The 25,873-nt window shown below is 38.1% G+C and overlaps 2 protein-coding genes across 2 annotated transcripts in view; one reads left to right on the plus strand and one right to left on the minus strand.

The window, feature by feature from the left end:
• Positions 1-3,358: 3,358 nt before the first annotated feature.
• LOC309569946 (T-lymphocyte surface antigen Ly-9-like) lies at positions 3,359-19,136 on the minus strand. The gene is made up of 3 exons (XM_082275941.1): positions 18,942-19,136; positions 5,111-5,458; positions 3,359-3,539 (listed from the first exon to the last, which is right to left on the minus strand). The coding sequence occupies exons 1-3, from the start codon at positions 19,108-19,110 to the stop codon at positions 3,445-3,447; spliced, it is 612 nt and encodes a 203-aa protein (XP_082132067.1). The 5' UTR covers positions 19,111-19,136; the 3' UTR covers positions 3,359-3,444.
• A 3,881-nt stretch (positions 19,137-23,017) lies between these two features.
• The window catches only part of LOC309569093 (SLAM family member 6-like), a gene marked incomplete at its 5' end in the record, with an annotated part of 34,132 nt that continues 31,276 nt past the window's right edge, over positions 23,018-25,873 (plus strand). Inside the window, one exon of the mRNA XM_082274857.1 lies at positions 23,018-23,141. Coding sequence (XP_082130983.1) covers positions 23,018-23,141 — 124 coding nt within the window. The remainder of the gene's footprint in view (positions 23,142-25,873) is intronic.

Here is a 25,873-nt window from a genome sequence, read left to right on the forward strand (position 1 = left end):
CAGTATTTTCCTAATTCACACTATTTTTGTGAATGAAGAATATTCAAGCTCGAAAATTGCGTGGTAACATTTTGCCCACAGCTGTAAAAAAAAAAAAAAAAACACACCCCTGAGTTTCTATGAGAGCAGAAAAAGAAATTCCTCAGTGAGGAAAATACCACATTATGGCCACTAGATGGAGCAGCTGATCATAGGAAATAAATGTTTATCTATTATGATTGCCAGCTCCATCTAGTGGCCATATTGCAGTATTTTTCTGGAAATCCTCATAGGTTTTGTATGATAACTTTGCAAATAGAAAAAAAATAAACACTAAATTTCAATTAGATCCCTCAATTGGGATAATGTCTCATTCTGGCCACTAGATGGAGCAGATGATCATAGGAAATTAATATTTATTTACTATAATTTACAGCTCCTTCTAGAGGCCATATTGCACTATTTTCTTGAAAAGCTTCAGTCGGTAAAATACCACATTATGGCCACTAGATGGCGCTGATGAACATAAGAAATAGTATTTTATTAGCTCCATCTAGTGGCCATGATGCAGTATTTCACCGATTCACATTATTTTTGTGAATGAAAAACATTCGAGCTGTAGAGAAAATTGGTAACATTTTGCCCAAAACAAATGTACTTGAAATTTCATAGGATAGAGCTCTGTGCAATTCGTAGGATAACTTTGCATATAAAAAAATAAATAAATAAATAAAAAAAAAAAAAATTCTATGAGAGCAGAAAAAATACCCCAATCAGGAAAATGCCTCATCATGGCCACTAAATGGAGCAGAAGATCATAGGAAATACATATTTATTTACTATAATCGTCAGCTCCATCTAGTGGCCAATATGCAGTATTATTCTGATTCAATCTTCACTCCTTATGAATTAATAAATAACATTCGACTTGCAGAGTACAGAGCCAGGTAACATTTCATTCCAATTTGTAAAGCATTAATGTACAGGCAGTCTCGCAGCTCTGCAATTTTTTTTTATTTTTATAAACACAACCCACAAGCTATTGATATTTTTAGCAGGTATGACTCATAAAACTCATGTTTTATACTTTTCTTTAATTATTTGTATTTTTTTTATTTTTTTATTTTACAAAAAAAAAAATGAATACAGAGAAACGCCAGTGTAATAAAGTATTTATACGTTTTTTTCTAATGGCATAGCACAGAAAAAGATCTTTGCTTTCAGACTGTCTTTCTCTAATTGAGATCGCAAACAACTTTTTCTTTTTTTTTTTTTTTATAAACACAACCCGCAAGCTATTGATATTTTCAGCAGGTATGACTTGTAAAACTCATGTTTTATACTTTTCTTTAATTATTTGTATTTTTTTTATTAAAAAAAAAAAATGAATATAGAGATCGCAAACAACTTTTTTTTTTATAATAAACACAAACCACAAGCTATTGATTTTTAGCAGTTATAACTCATAAAACTCATGTTTTATACTTTTCTTTAATTATTTGTATTTTTTTTTTTATTTTACAAAAAAAATGAATATAGAGAGACATCAGTGTCATAAAGTATTTATACGTTTTTTTTCTAATGGCATAGCACAGAAAAGATGTTTGCTTTCAGACTGTCTTTCTCTAATTGAGATCGCAAACAACTTTTTTTTTTTTTTTTTTATGCAAAGCAGTTAAAAATAGTCAGATAAACATGAAGAGGAGCCTATACAGTAGCTCCAGTTACTGGAGAGAAATGCAATGAAAATAATAATAAGAAATATAAATAGCATTTTGTAAGTCCTGATAATCGGTAAAGAGGAAAAAAACATATACAAAAACCGTATCCATCATCGCTGGGTCTCTTCGCATCTTTCTGGTCTGTTACCACTTGCGAATAATTATATTATAATATATTTTGCACAAAAAATTGCAATACATTCAGACAACCTAATAATTTTACTTATGCATCAATTTAAAAATGGCACATGATTGCTTGCTGACCACTAGCGATGAGCAAAATTGAGAGTTTTAATATCTCTGAAATTTTTTGGGAAATTTAATAAAAAGTTAACATTTTAGCTAAAAAGCCCAAAGTAAGGTGTTCTGGTGTTTTTAGAGGTGTAATGGACTTTAAAAAGAGTAAAAAAAAAGATCCTTTTTATTATCCTAGACCTGTTTTTCACTGGAAAAAAAAAACAGACAATGCAAGGAAAAAGTAAAATAAAGAAAAATAATTTGGCGGTTCAGAAAAAATGAATAAATGCTCAAAAAAGAAGAAAATACAAAAAAATAAAAAAGTAAAAATAAAAAAATATATATTTTTCAGCAGAGAAAAAAAATGAATAACTACACAAAAAAGTACTAAAAAAGAAAAAATTAAGTAAAATAGAAATCTGACAGTAGAGAAATAATAAATAAATACACAAAAATACAAAGAAAGAAAAATAATTGACAGAAAATAAATAATTAATAAATACACACAAAAAATACAAAAAAAATGAAAAAAGTAAAATAAAAAAAATGAAAGGAGGGAAATAATGAATAAATACACAAACAAGAAAAAATGCTATACACTAAGGAGGGTCTTAGCCAGCCATGGTGAAAATCCTCAATCAGGAAAATATCATATTATGGCCACCAGATGGAGCTGATGATGAAGGAAATACATGTAAGTAAACACATCAAAGGAAATATTTGCCATGCCTGTGCACATACTGAGATATTTGCACTGCAATTTTTTAATAATAAATAGACCCTCAGGTGTATAAAGCTTTTGATTTCTTTTTTTTTTGTGTATTTATTAATATTTCTAATTTTCTACTGTCAAATTCTTATATTTTCTTTTTTTTTTTTTCTAGTACAGTATTTTTCTTCTTCTTTGTGTATTTATTCATTATTTCTCTACTGTCAATTTTTTATATTACTTTTTCTATTTTGTGTGTGTGTGTGTGTGTATTTATTCATTATTTCTCCCCTTTCTGATTATTATTATTTTTATTCACTTTTTTTTGTGTGTCTTTATTCATTATTTCACTACTGTCAGTGTTTTTTTTTAATTTTACTTTGTGTTTGTTACTTTTACAAAGCATGTTTGTGTGTGTATTTACTCATTACTTCTCTACTGTCAAATATTTTTTTTATTTTACTTTTTTAGTATTTTGTTGTGTATATTTATTCATTTTTTCCCTATTAACATTTTTTTTCCTTTTTTTTTTTTTTTTTCTTTTTTTAGTATTTTTTTCTTTTTGTGTATTTATTCATTATTTCTCTACTGTCAAATTATTTGTTTTATTTATTTTTTCTTGCACTTTTTTTTTTTTATAAATAGCCTCCTAAAAGAAATAAGTACCCTGAATACACCCTCCCCCTCCAAAAACCTCAAAATAAAGATTGTCACCCTATCTAAAGTGAATGGACCTCACTATTCAAAGATCTGAAGCAATTCCAGGACTGGCTATGGCGGTGGTTGATCCCGCAGTTTTTAGGTTTCTGTGATAATGTAGCTGATGAGAATTCCAAAGGTTGTGAGTCGGATGTTGTTCCACGTCCCCGGAGCTCCTCCCAAATAACTTCCAGCTGGGAAAAAGGAAAATGAAGATTAGGGACCAGAACAAAAAAAATTAGTTTTGTTTCGTTTTTAATTTGATATTTACGTAAATTTGTTTAATTTGTTTACGGAATTCGTTTTGTTTATTTTAATTTTAATTGATTCGAATTTTCCTAATTCAGTCGAATTTGGAAAATTTAAATAGATTTGAATTCGAATTTTGGAAGATGGTTATATTCTTTTTATTCCACTCTATTCTATTTATTTTCTATTCTGTTCTATTTTCTGTTCAATCCTTTTTTTTTTCATATTCTATTCGAATTTGAATTTATTTTATTCAAAATTTTACTTTCGAAAAACAGTTATATTGTTATATTTTAAAATTTTTTATCTTATTCTATTCTATTCTTTTTTATTTTATTTTCTATTGTATTTTATTTTCTATTCTATTCTATTATTTTGTTTTCTATTCTATTCTTTGAGTTTATTTTCTATTCTTATTTATTTTCTTCAGAAAATTGAATTCAAATTTGAAAGCTATTTGAAATCGAAAACTATTTGAATTTGAAAATTATTCTATTTTTTTTATTCTATTCATTTTTATTTTATTTTATTTTCTATTCTGTTCTATTCTATTATTTTGTTTTCTATTCTATTCTTTGAGTTTATTTTCTATTCTATTTTATTCTCTTCAGAAATTTGAATTCTAATTTGAAAGCTATTTGGATTCGAAAACTATTTGAATTTGAAAAGTATTCTATTTTTTTTTTTATTCTATTCTTTTTTATTTTATTTTATTTTCTATTCTGTTCTATTCTATTATTTTGTTTTCTATTCTATTCTTTGAGTTTATTTTCTATTCTATTTTATTCTCTTCAGAAATTTGAATTCAAATTTGAAAGCTATTTGGATTCGAAAACTATTTGAATTTGAAAAGTATTCTATTTTTTTTTTATTCTATTCTATTCTTTTTTATTTTATTTTATTTTCTGTTCTGTTCTATTCTATTATTTTGTTTTCTATTCTATTCTTTGAGTTTATTTTCTATTCTATTTTATTCTCTTCTGCAATTTGAATTAAAAAACTTTTCAAATCTAAGAAAACTATTTGAATTAAAAAACTATTCATATTCGAAAACTATTCAAATTAGAAAACTATTCTATTCTAACACAGGATTTCTATCTTCCCCTCTCACAGAACGGCGATCTGCCTTGTTTACTGACCTCAGTTCTGCTTCTGCCCCAAATGATCACTGGGTGCCAGCGGACATCGAGTCCGCCAGGCCCGCTGATTGGCTCCCACTGTGTCCACTCACAACGGGAGCGGGTTGCTGGTGGTGCATGTGCGTGCCCTAGACCCGGAAGTGCAGAGGAGCCGCCGGCCCCAGTAAATGTACGTGGGGTGGTTGGCAACAGGTTAATGAACTAATCAGAAACTACACAAATTTTTCCAATCACAGCGGGAGCGGGTTGGATCCGGCTGTATCCAATCACAGCAGGAGTGGGTTGCCGGCGGCGCAGGGGAGCCACCACCCCCAGTAAATTATACATAAATATGTTCCCCCCCCAAAACATTACCTTAGCCAAATGCTTTTCCTTACCCTTGTCTTGGCTTTTACTATTCACTTGCAAATGGAACATCAAATGCGTTGTATTTCCGCTGCCATATATCTCTGCTTCGTATATTCCGCTGTCCTCCTCTCTCAGATCACTCAGGTTTAATGTCTGTCCCGACTCTTGGCATTTCAATCGTTTCTTGAATGTGGAATCGATGACTCGAAAGCTGTCTGGCTTGGCAATGGCCAACATTTGCTTCTTTCCCTTCCTGGTGGAGGCCCAGAATATACTGTTCAGGTAAGTATCTGTTGAAAGCTTGACTTGAAACAAAACGGAGCCCCCTATAGGTGCCGAAAGTTCTTGAAGGACCACGCTGGAGAAGACACCTGGTGCTAAAGAACACAGAGAAAAGTCTCAGTAGATTAGGAGGCACCGAGCATGCAGATTAAGATGTTAAAGTTGATGTAAACCCTAAGGCTCCCTTCTCATTTTGGGTATCTGGCTGTGCCAGGGGGCCTATGCTTTAATGTCCCACCTACAGTGGGGATGGTTCGACACTCTGAGGCAGGGCTGTCATGGAGGCCCGTACAGCCTAGTTGACAGCAACAGGAAACCAAGCCTAACAAGTGGCTCCAGCCACACGGAGAAACCACTCAATCATGCAACCAGAATACCTGTGAGAATGAGTCCTTATCTATTTATTTATTTATTTATTTATTTATTTTTAACACCCCCGTGGGGGTTGGTGAAATATCAAGGGTCCAAACAGACAGCCAACATCTCGCTTTTGAGACAGAGACAAAGACTATGGACACAGATTCCTCAATCCTTTCTCTGCAGCCTCAGCTGCAAAGTGAATGAACAGGAAGCGCTCTGTACAGAGGTTGCCTGTTCATTCACAAACTGAAGCATAGCAAATACAGGGGGGGTATACACTTTGTTATTTATAGACATTTTTGAGATTGTTTTCCTCAGTATATTTATTCTATAGATTTATTGCATTTGTATATATATTTTTTCAGACTGCATATGCTCCCTATGTGCCTTTACCATCACTTCTTGGATTTGCATCCTTGGAGCCTTTTTATTGGTTCGTTCTTACTCCATCTCTGGTCCTTTCCTCCTTGTTGCCCTTGTGTTGCTGGTTGTGATCCATGCCTCAGCCCCGGGTCAGGAACTCCCTGGATTGGCTTCGGTCTTCCCGCTTCAGACTGGATGGCTCTTGGATATATGACACTGCTTAAGGTAGTGTCCAATCCATTATATCCCCCATTAGTCCATATTTTACACTAGTACATTAATATAACCTATATTCTCATCTCTAGATAAACTTTCAAGCTCCTGATGAATGGACGGAGGTCCATGAAACGCGTCGAGCCTACAATTACTCATATGTTTCATCTAACTGTGATATATTCAAATATTGTGAGCACACAGAGCATTTATGTCATGTTTTATCCATTGTATTCTTGAGTGATCCATTTTGGTCCTAGAAAAAATTGTATTCATTTTGGATACCCTACTATTTTTTTGGATTTTTGGATTTTTTTATGTCCAACTGACCTCAATCAAAGTCCCATAAATCTTTTTTGCTTTTACACATATATACAAAGGGATGGAGGCAATTGGACATTTGTGGCAAACCATATATACTACTTCCTTAAATACAGGTAGTACCAGTAATTGCGCCCACTCCACTCCTGCTGCCCTGGGCCTCAGTGTTGAATTTATGGGGCCTAGGCCTTGTACAAGAGGGCAGGTGCGACCCCCTTATCAGCAGCCCTTCTCTGAAGTGCCACTGCTCTGAGGTGCCACTGCTCTGAGGTGCCACAAGCATAGGACCTTGTTCAACCTGGATCAGCGTCATGAGTTGCTATAGTGGGAGTAGACCAGCACCATAACAACCAATGACACTAAGCCAATGTGTACGGTGTCATTCGTTGCTTGATGTAAGATGCCACTTCCGGGCAGATGCCACCCCCAGCATTTAGGAGAAGACGGAACTCCCCCTCCTCCAGTCCTTCTCCACCTCTCGCCCTCTGATATGCTGCTGGAGCCAAAAGGTAGGGTTCTGATGTGAAGAGGAGACTGTGTGACTGGAAGGTTCTGTGATGGGAGAACTGTGTGACTGGAGGACTTTGTGATGGGGGGACTGTGTGACTAGGAGGTTTTATGATGGGGGGGAACTTTGTGACGGGGGGCTTTGTGATGGGGGGACTGTGTGATTGGGGGAGCTCTGTGATTTGAGGGCTATTTGATGGAGGAATATGATGTGATAAGAGGACTCTGTGTTGGAGAGACTGAGTGGTGATGGAAGGTTCTTTGATGTGATACAGGGTCTCTGTCATGGGGGTATTCTGATTTCATGGGGGGTTCTCCTGTATAGGGAGGCTCTGACGTATGGTTGTATGTGGGGATTCTGATGTTATTGACGTAATATAGACAAGTGGCCAAATAAGGTCACTGATTTCACAAGCATCTCAACTCCTTTGTGTATGTGAAGTTTCAGGGTGAGGTATCGTCCAGCTGGCACTAACAACTTTCTTCAGAGTTCCCTGGTATAGACTAGTCTGACTTTTTCATGCAAGGCTCCTCATTTTCATGTAGGGCAAGGGCAGGGGACACTATATTTTTACACACTGTGACGGCTCTGAATATTTTATTCCTGGATTTGGACATGAATAGACCCAGGAAGACTGGTTTGGAGTTCATCGAGTGGTCCTGGGGTTTGAGCTTCCTACGGGGACCAGAAGAAAGAGAACAGTCCTGAGTTTGGGGAAAAAGTCTCAGATAGCCCTGTACTAAATGGTTTCCAGAACTTGGTCCACATGGAACCCACCCTACACATGCTTCATTTTGCTCTTGAGGTTCCTTGTGCCCAACAGTTAGGGTGTGGGCTTAATGTAGCCCACCTGTGCTTAGCATACCACCCACTGTGCTCCAGACCTCAAATCAGACCTGAACTACAGCAGGCTGTTCATTGATTGCCAGTAGGTTTAACCGGCAGTCAGTGGACTATGGACTATGCTAAAATCAAAAGCTTTGTAGAGTTGGATAGAGTAGGAAGCCTGTAAAACCCCATCAGGTCATTTATTTATTTAATTTGCCATCCAGAGACACAACAAGAAATGAGAAGAAATCTCTCCAATGTAAGGAGAAACTCCAAAACTTTGGGTTTTCGAAACTCCAAAACTTTGGGTTTTCGAAACTCCGAAACTTTGGGATTTCGAAACTCCGAAACTTTGGGTTTTCGAAACTCCGAAACTTTGGGTTTTCGAAACTCCAAAACTTTGGGTTTTTGATCACTCTCAATCCTGGCAACACCAGGAGAAAAATACAAGACTTATGCTCCAAAGTCAAAAACTTTGTAGAGTTTTATAGAGTAGAAAAATCAGAGACACTACAGGAAATGAAAAGGAGTCTCTCTAATATGAGGAGAAACTCCCAAATTTTGGATTTCTCATCACTTTAAGTACTGGTGACACCAGAAGAAGAATACGGGACTTATGCTTTAAAGTTAAAAACATTAAATAGAGTAAGAAATCTTAAAACTTAATTCGGTTTATTTATTTATCTTTTTAATTTGCCATCAAAAGACACAACAGGAAATGGGAAGATGTCTTGCCAACGTGAGGAGAAACTCCAACATTTTGAGTTTCCCATCACCTTCAGTCCTCGTGAAAGCAGAAGAAAAATACAAGACTTATGCTTTTAAGGCAAAACATTGTAGAGTTGGATAGAGTGGGAAACCCTTAAAACTCCATCAGGTCATTTATTTAATTTGCCATCAAGGGACACAACAAGAAATGAGAAGAAATCTCTCCAATGTAAGGAGAAACTCCAAAACTTTGGGTTTTCGAAACTCCAAAACTTTGGGTTTTTGATCACTTTCAATCCTGGCAACACCAGGAGAAAAATACAAGACTCATGCTTCAAAGTCAAAAAACTTTGTAGAGTTTTATAGAGTGGAAAATCATTAAAACTTCATTAGGTTTATTTATTTAATTTGCCACCCAGAGACACTACAGGAAATTAAAAGAAGTCTTTCTAATATGAGGAGAAACTCCAAAATTTTGGATTTCTCATCACTAAAAGTACTGGTGACACCAGAAGAAAAATACGGGACTTATGCTTTAAAGTTAAAAACGTTAAATAGAGTAAGAAATCTTAAAACTTAATTCGGTTTATTTATTTATCTTTTTCATTTTCCATCAAAAGACACAACAGGAAATGGGAAGATATCTTGCCAACGTGAGGAGAAACTCCAACATTTTGAGTTTTCCATCACTTTCAGTCCTGGTGAAAGCAGAAGAAAAATACAAGACTTATGCTTTTAAGGCAAATTGTTGTTGAGTTGGATAGAGTGGGAAACCCTTAAAACTCCATCAGGTCATTTATTTAATTTGCCATCAAGAGACACAACAGGAAATCTCTCTAAGGTGAGAAGAAACTAAACTTTTGGGTTTCCCATCACCAAAGAAGGTAAATCACCTTGGTGGGGACACAAACACCAATGAACATCTCACAGGGGTTCCAATTCTTCATCAAAAAATAAAAATAAAAAAAAGTAGTTAGATACACTTAGATACGCTTTCATGCGTTGTATTGTGTTACAAATTATTACAGTAAATACAATTACTTAGTAGGAAATGGTGGCCGGAAAAACAATTTCCTGGCCCTTTGATATCCAACAATTAGTGGAAATAGTCCATTGTTCCCTGTTGAAATGATGAGATCATTATCACCACACTTTATAGAGATCCTTTTCCTGGATGTATGCACGATAGCACATAAAAAGAGACCTGCTATCCAATTATGACACCCCCATCTTCCCCCGACTCACTTAAACTAAAGGATGCCACAAAATTCTCACATTAACTGGAGAATCCTCGGGGATTTCATGCTGGACAATGCTCCAGGCCAATGCCTTGGAATTTGGTCATAAAATATAGGCTAACGAGGATGATAAGATAAATAAGCTAAACTGAACTGTGGTCTTGGACTTCAGTAGGGATTACATTACCAAATGCCTAGGAAATTGGTCACATGACAGGAAACAAGTGCAATGGTATCTTTCGTAATGAAGATCAAGGGGGTCCAAAAAAATAAATAGGTCACTGTAAAATACAAGGCGCTCTTCGGTCCTGGACGAAAAAAAAAGCATGAATAGCCAAAACTAGTTTCCTGGTGCCAACATGGTGGGGGTATGCTCCCATTGATTGGCGCAAGGAAAGGAAAATTAAGGTAAGTATTTGATACAATTTTACGTTTTTCTGGAGTCAACAGGGCATCATACCACTGCATGTAAGCTGCCATGGATTTGAGCCAGAAAAGGAAAATTGCGGTAAATATTTGATAGAATTTTACGTTTTTCTGGTGTCCACAGGGCAGCATACTACCACATACTGTATATGCTGCCATGGATTGGAGTCAGAAAAGGAAAATTACGGTAAGTATTTGATACAATTTCTCCGACTAGAGAAAACGCAGTCCTGGATCTATTGATCACGAATGACCCAGACCTAATCTCGGAGGTAGGAGTCCAGGACTACCTGGGCTCTAGCGATCACAGTATGATCACATTTAGTGTAAATAACAATATAACAATCGCTTGATTTATTCTCCCTGGAGAAGAGACGCCTGAGGGGGGACATAGCAATTTATAAATATCTCAATGGGGATCTCAGCTTAGAAGAAAAGCTGTTCAGTCAAAGGGATTGCATGAGGACAAGAGGGCATACAATGCGATTAGAGGAGAAGCGTTTTAACCTCAGGCAACGTGGGGGGTTCTTTACTGTTAGGGCTACAAGATTGTGGAATTCTCTACCACAAGAAGTGGTTTCTGCGGGAAGTATGGTGGCTTTCAAAAGACTCTTAGACGTACATCTCAAGGATCAGAACATTAAGGGGTATGAGAGATGATTACAGCCACACACACATACACAGGTTGAACTGGATGGACTATTGTCTTTATTCAACCTCCCCTACTATGTAACTATGTAACAATTTTCCATTGCTTAGATCCTGGATAAATTAGGGAGGGGTTGAAAACACCTTCTCTTTTTTGTAGTCTGTGCCTGACTGAAGAGAATTTTTTTCATTTCCTTTTCCAGAGATACAATGGGAAGTCAGAGAAAATCTCCCTACTATATGTGGAATTTCCATAGACAATTGTCCCTAGAACTGGAAGATTTACCCTTTGTCAGGAGTCTGTGGTAATAAGCCCTTGTAGATCGCCAGCTCAGGGTTCCCCAGAACGAGGAGTCTAAGCCCCACCCTGCTTCTTCACCAGAGCCCCTGATGGTGGGGATGGGCTTGCAGAATGCTGGAACCAGGTTGTGGCCCTCAGCTACGCCCAGCTGAGGATGCGGAGACCACTTGCATGTGCAGAGTACAAGCAGCAGATGAAAGGAAATCCAGGAGACAAGCCGAGGTCAGGGTGGGTAGTGAACAAGCACAGGTGGTAAAGGAAGCTGGGGTCGGTACACATATATTCAGACCCATTATAGACAAGTGATATGCAAAAATGAGCTCAGAGAACTGTGAAGTTGCTCAGGCAATGTGGGTTACACTGAGCATGCCTTATATAGACAAGCCAACTAGGAGAGGGGCCAGGAAGTGATGGAAGGGAAGTAAATAAAAGCCCACAGAATAGCAGATGAGGCCCACAGGTGACCACAGCCAAACCACACATGTGAAAGGAAATCGAAAAATACTGCAGCAAGGAGGTAGAAGTATACACGGAACTGCAGGCTAACTTGTGACACCCTTACCTCTTGCTCTAGTGACAATTAGAAAAGAAATAGACATAAAACTAAAAATTGTATCAAGTACTTAACTTAATTTTTCTTTTCTTAATTTTCCAATCCATGGCAGCATAGATGTGAGGCTACTACCACATGTATGCTGCCATGTCTGCGCCAGGAAAATTGAAAATTTTATCAAATACTTACCTTAATTTTGCTTTCCTGGCACCAATCCATGGCAGCATACATGTGGTAGTAGCCCTACATGTATGCTGCCATGGATTGCAAAATTAAGGAAAGAGTATTTAAGTATTAGAATTAAGTATTTGATACAATTTTATGTTTTTTTTAGGTTCTGGATAGAATAGGGAGGGGTTAAAAAAAAAACCCTTCTCTTTTTTTGCTGTCTATGCCTCACTGAGGAGAATTTTCTTCCTTTTCTGTTCCAGAGATATAAAAGGAAGTGAGAGAAAACCTCTCTGAAGTGAGTAGAATTTCCAAGTGTCACCGGAACTTTGGAAGATTTAACCTTACCTCTTGCTCTGGTGACAAATAGAATTGAAATAAAAATAAAATGGAAAATTGTATCAAATACTTACCTTAATTTTCCTTTCTTTATTTTCCAATCCATGGCAGCATACATGTGAGGCTACTACCACGTGTATCACATGTATGCTGCCATGTTGGTTCCAGGAAAACAGAAAATTTTATCAAATACTTACCTTAATTTTTTCCCTTAATTTTAAAATCCGTGGCAGCATATTTGTGGGGCTACTACCACATGTATGCTGCTGTGTTGGCACCAGGAAAATTGAAAATTGTATCAAATACTTACCTTAATTTTGCTTTCCTGGCACCAATCCATGGCAGCGTACATGTGGTAGTAGCCCTACATGTATGCTGCCATGGATTGGAAAATTAAGGAAATAAAAATTACGGTAAGTATTTGATACAATTTTCTGTTTTTTTTTTTAGGTTCTGGATAGAATAGGGAGGGGTTAAAAAAAAAACCTTTTCTTGTTTGCTGTCTGTGCCTCACTGAGGAGAATTTTCTTCCTTTTCTGTTCCAGAGATATAAAAGGAAGTGAGAGAAAACCTCTCTGAAGTGAGTAGAATCTCCATAGACAAGTGTCACCAGAACTTCGGAAGATTTACCCTTACCCCTTGCTCTGGTGACAAATAGAATTGAAATAGAAATAAAATGGAAAATTGTTTCAAATACTTACCTTAATTTTCCTTTCCTTATTTTCCAATCCATGGCAGCATACATGTGGGGCTACTTCCACATGTACCACATGTATGCTGCCAGGTTGGTTCCAGGAAAGCGGAAAATTGTATCAAATACTTCCCTTCATTTTTTCCCCTTCATTTTCAAATCCATGGCAGCATACTTGTGGGACGACTACCACGTGTATGCTGCCATGTTGGTACCAGGAAAATGGAAAATTGTATCAAATATTTCCCTTAATTTTTTTCCCTTAATTTTATATCCATGGCAGCATACTTGTGGGGCTACTACCACATGTACCACTTGTATGCTGCCATGTTGGCACCAGGAAAATGGAAAATTGTATCAAATACTTACCTTAATTTTGCTTTCCTGGCACCAATCAATGGCAGCATACATGTGGTACATGTGGTAGTAGCCCTATATGTATGCTGCCATGGATTGGAAAATTAAGGAAATAAAAATTACGGTAAGTATTTGATACAATTTTCTGTTTTTTTAGGTTCTGGATAGAATAGGGAGAGGTTAAAAAAAAAAACCCTTATCTTTGTTTGCTGTCTGTGCCTCACTGAGGAGATTTTTCTGTTCCAGAGATATAAAAGGAAGTGAGAGAAAACCTCTCTGAAGTGAGTAGAATTTCCAATTGTCACCAGAACTTTGGAAGATTTACCTTTACCTCTTGCTCTGGTGACAAATAGAAATTGAAATTAAATGAAAAATTGAATCAAATACTTACCTTAATTTTCCTTTCCTTATTTTCCAATCCGTGGCAGCATACATGTGGGGCTACTACCACGTGTATCACATGTATGCTGCCATGTTGGCAAAAGAAAAACCTAAAATTGTAGAAAATCCTTACCTTAATTTTCCTTTCCTTATTTTCCAATCCATGGCAGCATACATGTGGGGCTACTACCATGTGTATCACATGTATGCTGCCATGTTGGCACCAGAAAAACCGAAAATTATATCAAATACTTACCTTAATTTTCCTTTCCTTATTTTCCAATCCATGGCAGCATACATGTGAGGCTACTACTACATGTACCACATGTATGCTGCCATGTTGGAGCCAGAAAAACCAAAAATTGTACCAAATACTTTCCTTTCATACCACCAATCCATGACAACATACATGTGGTACATAAGATAGTAGCCCCACATGTGTGCTTCCATGTTGGAGCCAGGAAAAATGTTTGAGGCTCAAGTTGAAATAAAGGGCAAAAGGAAGCACATGCACCAACCTTTCAAGACCACGATGGAAAAAGGTCTGGTTTGGTATCAAACGTCTTTGAACTTGCCTCTTATGGCGCTTTTCCACTGCATGGAACCGTACCGGTTTGGCACCCTTTTGTGCTTTTCCACTGCTGGTACCGCATGGTATAGGGTCGGAACGGTTCGGTACGGTACGGTATAGGTTTGCTTTTCCACTGCATGGAACCGAACGGTACGGTACGGTACGTCTCTGAAAAAACAGTACCTACTCGATTGTGGTTCCAACAGGTACCAAACTGGTACCATATCCCACAATCCTTTGCATGCAGTCACTACTAGCCACTGATTGGTCAGAGAATCCCACGCACCCCGTTGTTATCCCACCCACTTAACTTAGTACTACTTTAGTGGAAAAGCAAACCTATACTGTACCGTACCGAACCGTTCCGACCCTATACCATGCGGTACCAGCAGTGGAAAAGCAAACCGGGCCAAGCAGGGCCGAGTAGAGCCGAGCCGGTACTAGCCGGTACTTGCAGTGGAAAAGTGCCATTAGTGTGCTTCTTTTTGTCCTTTATCACAATGCACTTTATAATTAAATTTTAGAAATTTTGAGCTTTAATATGGAATCTCCATTGGCCATGCACCACTGAATAGGGTGGATAGGGTACAATGCTGGGCAGATTGGACAACATCGGGTTTTAATTTCCATCTACGTCCATGTTGGAAAGATTTCTCCTTACTTCTTGTTCTCCTTACTTCTTGTTTGGTTGGAGAAAATTCGAAAATGTATCCAAAAGTCAGACAAAAAAAGAATTTGGGAGGAGATAAATTGTAAACAAACTGGTGCTTCTTAAACAAAAAAAATAAAAAATTTGCAAGAAAAATTATGTGGGCCACCTTTTCTGGCCTTCTTTGGAAAATTTTGGTTGCCCAACTGCCTCCAGATTCAATATTTTCTTAGTCACTGGCCATGCTGTAATTGAAATAAAAAATCCCAAGATGTCCTACTACTCTTGGAATGGTGACCCAATGGGCACCAGCACCACGGCCAGGAAACTAGCATTTTTAGCAGAAAAACCACAATGACATACTTTTTATATTTCTTTCAAGTTTCCTTTAAAATATAATAGTAGCGCTGCCCATCGCAAACCAAATTCCAGCAAAAAAAAAAAAAACATCTGATCAAGGCTATGAATGACAAGTCTACCTTTCCTGTCAATTGTAAATATAGATACCGCAATAAAACCCACAAAGTTAGACAGAAGGGACATAATGGACCTGATAGTAACTTTACAGGCCTGCATGAATGAATTCCTGATACTGTACGTCACAATATACAGCAACAATATCATTTTTCAGAGCCACCAAAGCAAATAAAAAAAAGAAAACAAAAAAAAAAGATTAATAAATTAATAATAAAAAATAAATAAAATAGATACCACAAAAAAAACCCACAAAGGTAGACAGAAGGCTACATAATGGACCTGTTAGTAACTTTACAGGCCTTCATGAATTAATTTCTGATACTGTACGTCACAATATACAGAAACAATATCATTTTTCAGAGTTCCCAAAGCAAATAAAAGAAATAAAACAAATAAAAGGTGAATAATAAAAAATAAATAAAATAGATACCGCAAAAAAAAACCCACAAAGGTAGACAGAAGGGACATAATGGACCTGTTAGTAGCTCTAGAGGCTTTCGTGAATGAATTCCTGATACTGTACGTCACAATATACAGCAACAATATCATTTTTCAGAGCCACCAAAGTAAATAAAAGAAGGAAAACAAATAAAAGATTAATAAATAAATAATAAAAAAAATAATAATAAATAAATAATAAACGTACTTTTGCTTTTACTTTATGCATTAAAATAAACGCAAGTCATTTCAACTTATATTAGTGATTCTATAACACATAAATTATCTAAATACGTTTTTTTTTTTTTTTCTTGCTTTAGTGATTCTGTAACAAAGAACCCACTAAAATGGCAAGTAAAAAATAACTTTTTGGCTTTGACATACGTGTGCCTAAAAAGTCCACGTTTCTCTTGTATTCATATAGTCAAGTAAAAAAGTACAACTTAAAAAAAAAGTTTCATTCTGTGCAACAGGGGGTCACTAAAGCATGTAAAAAAAAAGTACAACTTGAAAAAAAGTTTTTTTTTTTTGTTTTTTTTTTACAAAAGGTCCTCACTATTTTAACCCCTAACCAGCTCAAATTAATTTGCACTCACTAGTTTTCATTCAAAATGTAAAAAAATAAATAAAAAAAAAACACTCATTCTTTTTTTTTTTTCATCTTTTTTCATGGCACGAGACACAGCATTTTTTTTAAATATTTTTTTTAATTATTATATATTTTATTTAATTTTTTTTTATTTATTATATTTATTTATTTTTTATTTATTATATTTTTTATTTAATTATTATAAATAAGTTTGTCACAGCTTGCAACCAAATCACATCTTGATAAATAAGACAAATACCAAATTAAAATAATTGGTTTTGTACCCGTAGTAACGCTAGTCATTTTAAAAATAAAAATTTTAAATGAAAAAATTTTAAAGGAAAAAATTAAATAAAAATGTAATAATAATGATTAGTACAATCAATTAATTAAATAACAAAAATATAATGAAATGTAAAAGGTTTCTGTTTTTTTTACTGCTTTTTGACTTTAAACACACATCAAGTTAAATAGATTTTGGAAGAAAAAAAGAACTCAAAGGAAAATTTTGTTTTCCTCTAAAACAATGTGTTTTTTTCTATTTCATAAGTAGTGACTAAGTTATTACAAAAATAATAGACAAAGTTATTACAAAAATAATAGACACATTTATTACAAAAATAATAGACAAAGTTATTACAAAAATAATAGACACATTTATTACAAAAATAATAGACAAAGTTATTACAAAAATAATAGACTTATAGATAAAATGAGAAAATTAGGTTAATCTGCCCACACACATTGCAATTTATGTTTACAATCTCCTCAATATTTATCAATCATTGTATTGTAGTCCATCCAATCTATTTTCAGTCAGGCAGGCCCTTGAAACTATATAGTTAAGCTGTCCATACACATGGCAATTTGAGCATTGAAACTTTTCACTCGATTTTTATGATCACAATTGCAAAGCGATCAAAAACATAAAATGGTGTTTTTAACAGACCACAGGAAATCATATTTCTCTCTTTGAATGTCGTGGGAAAATCTGATCATTTCTACATAACTTTTCCCATTTAATTTGATTTGCATTCAATTTTTTTTTTTCACATCAAAATTCTTTTTTCTTAAAAATAAAATAAAAAAATGATCAAAATAAAATAAAAAGGCATATTTGATAGATACAAGGACCATTTCAACTTTATAAAACATCTACAATAATTCTGTTGGTCGATTGAACATGTGGGAGATTGTTTCGTTTTTGGTGGTTAATTTTTAAAGTATTTGAAAATCTTGGTGGATCGAAAAGTGTTTGAAATTGGCTAAAAATGGTCACATGTATGGCCAGCAATATTTATGGCTCTAAGGCAAACCATACACTTTACAATGTAACTGTATAATCTTCAGAGCTATCATCAACAATGTATGGAGATTGTACAGAGATTGTGCAATCGGATTGTATAGTGCAGTGGTCCCTGAAATGTGGCCTGGGGGGCCCGCATGTGGTCCTTTGCTTGCCTTTATCTGGCCTTTGAGGCACTATTCCTCCTACTGACACCAATGATGGGGCTCTATTCCTCCTACTGACACCAATGATGGAGCACTATTCCTCCCACTGACATCAATGATGGGGCACTTTTCCTCCCACTTATACCAATGATGGGGCACTATTCCTCCTACTGTAACCAATGATGGGGCAATATTCCTCCCACTGACACCAATGATGGGGCACTATTCTTCCCACTGACACCAATGATGGGGCACTATTCCTCCCACTGATACCAATGATGGGGCACTATTCCTACCACAGACACCAATGATGGGGCACTATTCCTTCCACTGACACCAATGATGGGGCACTATTCCTCCCACTGACACCAATGATGGGGCACTATTCCTCCCACCGACTCCAATGATGGGGCACTATTCCTCCCACTGACACCAATGATGGGGCACTATTCCTCCCACTGATACCAATGATGGGGCACTATTCCTCCCACAGACACCAATGATGGGGCACTATTCCTTCCACTGACACCAATGATGGGGCACTATTCCTCCCACTGTCACCAATGATGGGGCACTATTCCTTCCAATGATACCAATGATGGGGCACTATTCCTCTCACTGGTACCAATGATGGGGCACTATTCCTCCCACTGACACCAATGATGGGGCACTATTCCTTCCAATGATACCAATGATGGGGCACTATTCCTCTCACTGGTACCAATGATGGGGCACTATTCCTCCCACTGACACCAATGATGGGGCACTATTCCTTCCACTGATACCAATGATGGGGCACTATTCCTCCCACTGATACCAATGATGGGGCACTATTCCTCCCACTGATACCAATGATGGGACACCATTACTGACACCAATGTGGCCTAATATGAAAAACGATACATTTAACCAAAAGGAGAACTTGTGTGGAAACGAGAGACCAGTGGGACCAGGAGGTTCACTCTGGGGCCTGAAAACTACAATAAAAATATCACTTACCCCATAGAGGCATAAACAAGAAAAGAAGTATCACCATTCCTCGATTGTGGATTCTATAGCACAGATCCTCTCGGCTGACAATGCTGATGTCTTTGCAAGAAAAATGTGACTTGTTGTTTTTCTTAATAAAGAGCAGGAAGGCACCACTTCCTGCATGGATAGTGGCCATATAAAACTCTCTGAGGTGGAAGTAAGGAAGGACCTGCAATCAGATCTAGCAGGTTAGCAGACACCTCAAAGGGGAGAAACCAGCCTGGCCCAAGAGGAAGAAGTAGATGTAAACCCAATCATCACTAAAATCCCGTATAAGTCTCATTTAAAGGTCTTTTCTACTTTTTTAAAGCTTCAGCTTTGAATAAAATAATCCCTTTTGATCTTGCCACGAAGGTCCTTGTAAAGGCAATACAAGGTACAGTATACAGATATACTCACCTCCACCCGTCAGTTTGCCAACTCGATCATGCACAGTGCAGGGCACGGCTGTGTGATGCGAAAGAAGGATTGGCTCTTGCTCAACCGGCACTCCCCACAGCTCAGCACCTGCCTCTGATTTAATTCCGCCCTGACTTTAGCCCTGTGCACAAAGTCCATAAGGACATGATTTTATCATTTTGGTATGGAGGAACTCAAGTGGTCTGCACAAGGCCCTGACCTTGACCTACTAAAAAATGTTGACTCTTTTAGAGTGGAGCCCTGATTTCAAGCCTACGAAACACCTTTGACCAGTTTGGTATGAAGGAACTCGAGTGGCCTGCACAGAGCCCTAACCTCAACCTTACTAAACACCCTTGACCAGTTTGGTGTGGAGGAACTTGAGTGGCCTGCACAGAGCCTTGAGCTCATCCCCACTGGACACCTTTGACCAGTTTGGTGTGGAGGAACTTGAGTGGCCTGCACAGAGCCTTGAGCTCATCCCTACTGGACACCTTTGACCAGTTTGGTGTAGAGGAACTTGAATGGCCTGCACAGAGCCTTGAATTCCCCCTTTTTAGGCACCTTTGACCAGTCTGGCGTGAAGGAACATGGATTGCCTGCACAGAGCCTTAAGCTCAACCCTACTGGACACCTTAGACCAGTTTTATGTGGAGGACCTTGAAAGGCCTGCATAGAGTCTTGAACTCAACCCTACTGGACAACTTTGACCAGTTTGGTGTGTAGGAACAGAATTTGCCTGCAAAGAGTCGTAATCTCAGCCCTACTGGACACCTTTGACCAGTTTGGTGTGGAGGAACTCAAGTGGCCTACAGAGAGCCCTGACCTCAACCTTACTGAAAACCTTTGACCAGTCTGGTGTTGAGGAACTTGAATGGCCTGCTCAGTCTTGAGCTCAACCTTACTGAACACCTTTGACCAATTTGATGTGGGGGAATCTAATGGCGCTTTTCCACTGCATGGAACCGAACGGTTCAGCTCGCTTTTGTGCTTTTCCACTGCTGGTACCGCATGGTACGGTGTAGGAACGGTTCGGTACGGTACGGTAATGTACGGCGGCGCTTTTCCACTGCATGGAACCGAATGGTACGGCTCTCTAAAACAGTACCACCTCGATTGTGGTTCCAAGAGGTACCATACCGGTACCATATCCCACAATCCTTTGCATGCAGTCACTACTAGCCACTGATTGGTCAGAGAATCGTTGTTATCCCACCCACTTAACTTTAGTACTACTTTAGTGGAAAAGCAAACCATACCAAACCGTACCGAACCATTCCAACACCGTACCATGCGGTACCAGCAGTGGAAAAGCAAACCAGGCCAAGCAGGGTCGAGTAGAGCCGAGCCGGTACTTGCAGTGGAAAAGTGTCATAAATGACCTTCACAAGGCCTTGACCTCAAACCCTACTGAACACCATTGACCAGTCTGGTGTGGTGGAACTCAAGTGGACTGCAGAAAGCCCTGACCTCAACTTTACTGAACACCTTAGACCAGTTTGGTGTTGAGAAACTTAAATGGCCTGCACAGAATCTGGAGCTCAACCTTACTGAACACCTTTGACCAGTTAGGTGTGGAGGAACTTGACAGAGACCTGACATCAACTTTACTGAACACCTTTGACTAGTTTGGTGTGGGGGAACCTGAATGGCCTTCACAGAGCCCTGAGCTCAACCTTACTGAACACCTTTGACCAGTTTGGTGTGGGGGGACATGAATGGCCTGCATAGAGCCCTGACCTCAACCCTACTAGACATCTTTGTGATAAATTGGAACACTGTTTACTAGCCAGGTCTTCTCATTCAACATCAGTGACCTCACAATTGCTCTTTTGACTGAATGGACACAAATTCCTAGACACATTCTTAAATATTGTGGAAAGTCTTCCCAGAAGAGTGGAAGCTGCTAGTGTCACAAAGAGGAAAACTCCGTAATAATGCCCATGGTTTTGAAATGGGATGTCTATCAAGATCATTTTGTTGTTATGGTTAGATATCAACGCACCGCATAGCAATCGAACTGTGTATCTGCTGCGGGTGTCAATTAAAATTTAACAACATCCCAAAAGTTGGTCACAAAATGCAGTGTGCTTGCCTGATTTGGATCGCATGGATATAAACACCCATGCGATCGGATTCAAGTGCGGCAAAAAAAACGGTGTCTTCACCTTTTTTTGTGCAGATGCGGTGTGATTTGAGCCATACAAAATGAATGGGCTCAAATGGCACTGCACAGAATCGCATGTGATTTGCACAGAAATGTGGTGCGACTCTTGTGCGAATAACATGTGGTTCCACAGTGTGAATCAGGGCTTAGTCATATACACTATATTGTCAAAAGTATTGGGACGCCTGCCTTTACACGCACATGAACTTTAATGGCATTCCCATAGACACTCCTAAACCTTGGTAATAGCCTTCCCAGAAGAGTTAAAGCTGTTATAGGTGCAAAGGGTGGGCCAACTCAATATTGAACCCTACAGACTGAGACTAGGATGCCATTAAATATGCGTGTAAAGGCATGCGTCCCAATACCTTTGACAATATAGTGTAGGTCCTGCTCTTTCTGTAACCCCTCCTTCTGATGCGCCCAAGGCAAAGGGTGGGCCAACTCAATATTGAACCCTACAGACTGAGACTGGGATGCCATTAAATGTGGGTGAAAAGGCATGCGTCCCAATACCTTTGACAATATAGTGTTGTTCCTGCTCTTTCTGTAACCCCCTCCTTCTGATGCGCCCAAGGCAAAGGGTGGGCCAACTCAATTATGAAACCTACGGACTAAGACTGGGATGCCATTAAAGTTCATATATCTCAAGGAACATATGAAGACTCTAGACCTAGGATTCATGTTAAGGCCTAGCTGCCTATTGCCAATAAGAGACTACTTCACACAGTCAGACTCATAGCAGATGCTAATATCATCATCTCAACCACCTGTCTTCCACACATTGATGAATATGCTGGTTTACTCACCTGCTATCTACTGTGGGGATGTGTTTACACTTATAATAAGGTGTATTGTACTTCAGGAACTCGATGACGGCAGTCTAATAGTTAATTGGCTCATGTTGATTGAATCACTGTCATCTATTATTTACTGGTGGGAAAGTAGAATACTGTTTGTGTTGGTGGTTCCTTAGATAATTAGTACAGGTTAATTCTATTTCTGTACATAATTTCATCTGCATAGGATAATGTAATCAGGCACCCGACCTGGTAGGGTAATCTGATCAGGAGGGGGATGTCCTCCTGTGAGGTATATATATTCAGTGTGAATTTGTTCAATAAAGGTTCCAGTTCTATACAAGCTAAGTTGTCGGCTACTTTTGTATGGGGGGCGGCTATAATATCTGATATCTATTTTCAGACTGGAGGAAGCCGTATACTGATGGAAGCCCACAAACACAGTGTGGGTCCCGGTTCCATTACAGGTAGCATTACTCATGAAAGTGAAATCTGCTGTAGCGCATACCTCTTTATACCAGGAATAGAACACAGCTAAATAAACCACTTGAAAAAAAAAAAAACCTCCACCAAAGTTGTTATTTCCGAAACTATTTTATCTTAAATAATAATATGGTGCAGACACAGCAGATGTAAAGGAAAATAGATTTTCATGCTCAACCCCCAACCTACAAGAGATGAAAGAATGTACAGTAGACCGTGTCAGTTCTCTGAACCTGCACAGGAAGGCAAGACAACAAACTTACGGAATTATGTTTTACTTCTGCTACATTATCTGCTTTATTGCCCGCGGATGTTTTGGTAAGTTCATATATTCATATTTTAAACCAATTTTTATCGATCTAAGAAACAAAACGGAGGTCATTCTGTTGTGCTATAACATCTGACTGCACTTCGTAGTTGCAGGTCACACTGTATACCAACCATTCTGAACCCGGGCTCCTCCAGATGTTGCTTAGCTGAGGCTCACTGACTTTTTTAAATTTGATTGTGGCAACATACACTATATTACCAAAAGTATTGGGACGCCTGCCTATACACGCACATGAACATTAATGGAATCCCAGTCTTAGTCCATAGGGTTCAATATTGAGTTGGCCCATCCTTTGCAGCTATAACAGCTTCAACTCTTCTGGGAAGAAGAACAAGGTTTAAGAGTGGAGTGTGTCTATGGGAATGTTTGACCATTCTTCCAGAAGTGCATTTGTGAGGTCAAGCATTGATGTTGGACTGGAAGGCCTGGCTCGCAGTCTCCGCTCTAATTCATTCCAAAGGTGTTCTATCGGGTTGAGGTCAGGACTCAAAAACGTTTTCGTCGACTAAATTAACACAATTTTAGTCGACTAAAATACGACTAAAACTAAAACAATTCAGATGACTAAAATATGACTAAAACTAAAATGGCATTTTAGTCAAAAGACTATAACTAAAACTAAATTGAAATTTGCTGCCAAAATTAACACTGGTGCATGCTCAGAGCTTAATACCATAAATAATAACATATTCGATTTTTCACTCCAGGACCAGCAAGTAGTATATAATGAGTTTGGAAATTGTAGAGAAATGCTTATATAATGCATTACAAATTACAATTGAACTACACCCATTCCATTATAGATGACTAAAATTAGTTTTAGTTGACTAAAATGTAGGACGTTTTAGTCGACTAAATACGACTAAAACTAAAACACTAAAATGGGACTAAAACTAAAATGCCATTTTAGTCCTAAGACTAAGACTAAAACTAAATTGAAATTTGCTGCCAAAATGAACACTGCTGTGCAGGCCAGTCAAGTTCCTCCACCCCAAATTCGCTCATCCATGTCTTTATGGACCTTGCTTTGTGCACTGGTGCGCAGTCATGTTGGAACAGGAAGGGGCCATCCCCAAACTGTTCCCACAAAGTTGGGAGCATGAAATTGTCCAAAATGTCTTGGTATGCTGACGCCTTCACTGGAACTAAGGGGCCAAGTCCAACCCCTGAAAAACAACCCCACACCATAATCCCCCCCTCCACTAAATGACTTGGACCAGTTCACAATTCAAGGTACATAAAGACATGGATGAGCGAGTTTGGGGTGGAGGAACATGTATAGCTTGGAAGAAAGAAGAGACAGAGGGGATATGATAGAAACTTTTAAATACATAAAGGGAATCAACTCGGTAAAGGAGGAGAGCATATTTAAAAGAAGAAAAACCACCACAAGAGGACACAGTTTTAAATTAGAGGGGCAAAGGTTTAAAAGTAATATGAGGAAGTATTACTTTACTGAGAGAGTAGTGGATGCATGGAATAACCTTCCTGCAGAAGTGGTAGCTGCAAATACAGTGAAGGAGTTTAAGCATGCATGGGATAGGCATAAGGCTATCCTTCATATAAGATAGGGCCAGGGACTATTCATAGGATTCAGATATATTGGGCAGACTAGATGGGCCAAATGGTTCTTATCTGCCGACACATTCTATGTTTCTATGGCCTGCACCTCAACCCGATAAAACATCAGGGGACATTGTTTTTTTTTTATTTTTTAATAAAGGACTTGTCAAAAACTTTTATTGGTGAATGAGTAGCGGTACAATGTATCCCATACTCATTCACATGAGGGGGGGGGGCAGGATCTGGGGGCCTCCTTGTTAAAGGGGGCTTCTAGATTCCATTAAGTCCCCTGCTCTCAGACCCCCAAAAAACACCGCCCAGGGTTGTGGGGAAGAAGCTCTTGTCCCTAACAACATGGGGAAAAGGGCTTTGGGGTAAGGGGACTGAGGGCATGTTGTCTGGTATGGTTCAGGAGGGGGATGGGGGGTTAGCTCGTCCCTGCCAGGCTGTATGCTCAGATAAGAGCCTGGTATGGATTTTGAGGGGGACCCAATGCCATTTTTTGTACATTTTGGCAATGGGCTATGGATGGGGGGCGCCATTTTTTAATTTTCTTTCTTTTGCCCGGCACTGGCTTGCAGCCCTGAGGGACTGGGTATGGATTTTGGGAGGGACCCCCCACGCAGTTTTTTTTTACATTTGGCATTGGGCTCCCCTTAAAATCCATGCCAGACCAAAAGGGCCTGTATACATGGGGGGACCCCACACCATTTTTTTATTTATTTTTTTTATTGCCGGCAATGGCTTGCATATATCTCTGTTTTGCTGAAGCAGGTTCTATACACGGTACAGATGCGCCATTATACAGGCAGACTAAGGCAGACCCCAGGCACTTTATGTAAAGGAATTTTTCATTTTCATTGTTTCCCTTTAAGCATCTTTAAAATCACTGCTCCTTTAAAAACAATATTTTTAAAAAGATTTTTTTTGCATTGATGCTACCAATGCAAAAACAAACATTTTTAAACACCGTTTTTAAAGGAGCAGTGATTTTGGGGTGGTTGTGGCGTTGGGGTCTGCAGGCAGGGGGCTTATTGATATCTGGAAGCCCCCTTTAACAAAGGGACCCCCAGATCCCACCCCCCCCCATATGAATGAGTATGGGGTACATTGTACCTCTACTCATTCACCAAAAAAAGTGTCAAAAAGAAATAAA

Source organism: Pelophylax lessonae (assembly GCF_965119305.1).
Source record: "Pelophylax lessonae genome assembly, chromosome: 13".
NCBI classification, from domain to species: Eukaryota; Metazoa; Chordata; class Amphibia; order Anura; family Ranidae; genus Pelophylax; species Pelophylax lessonae.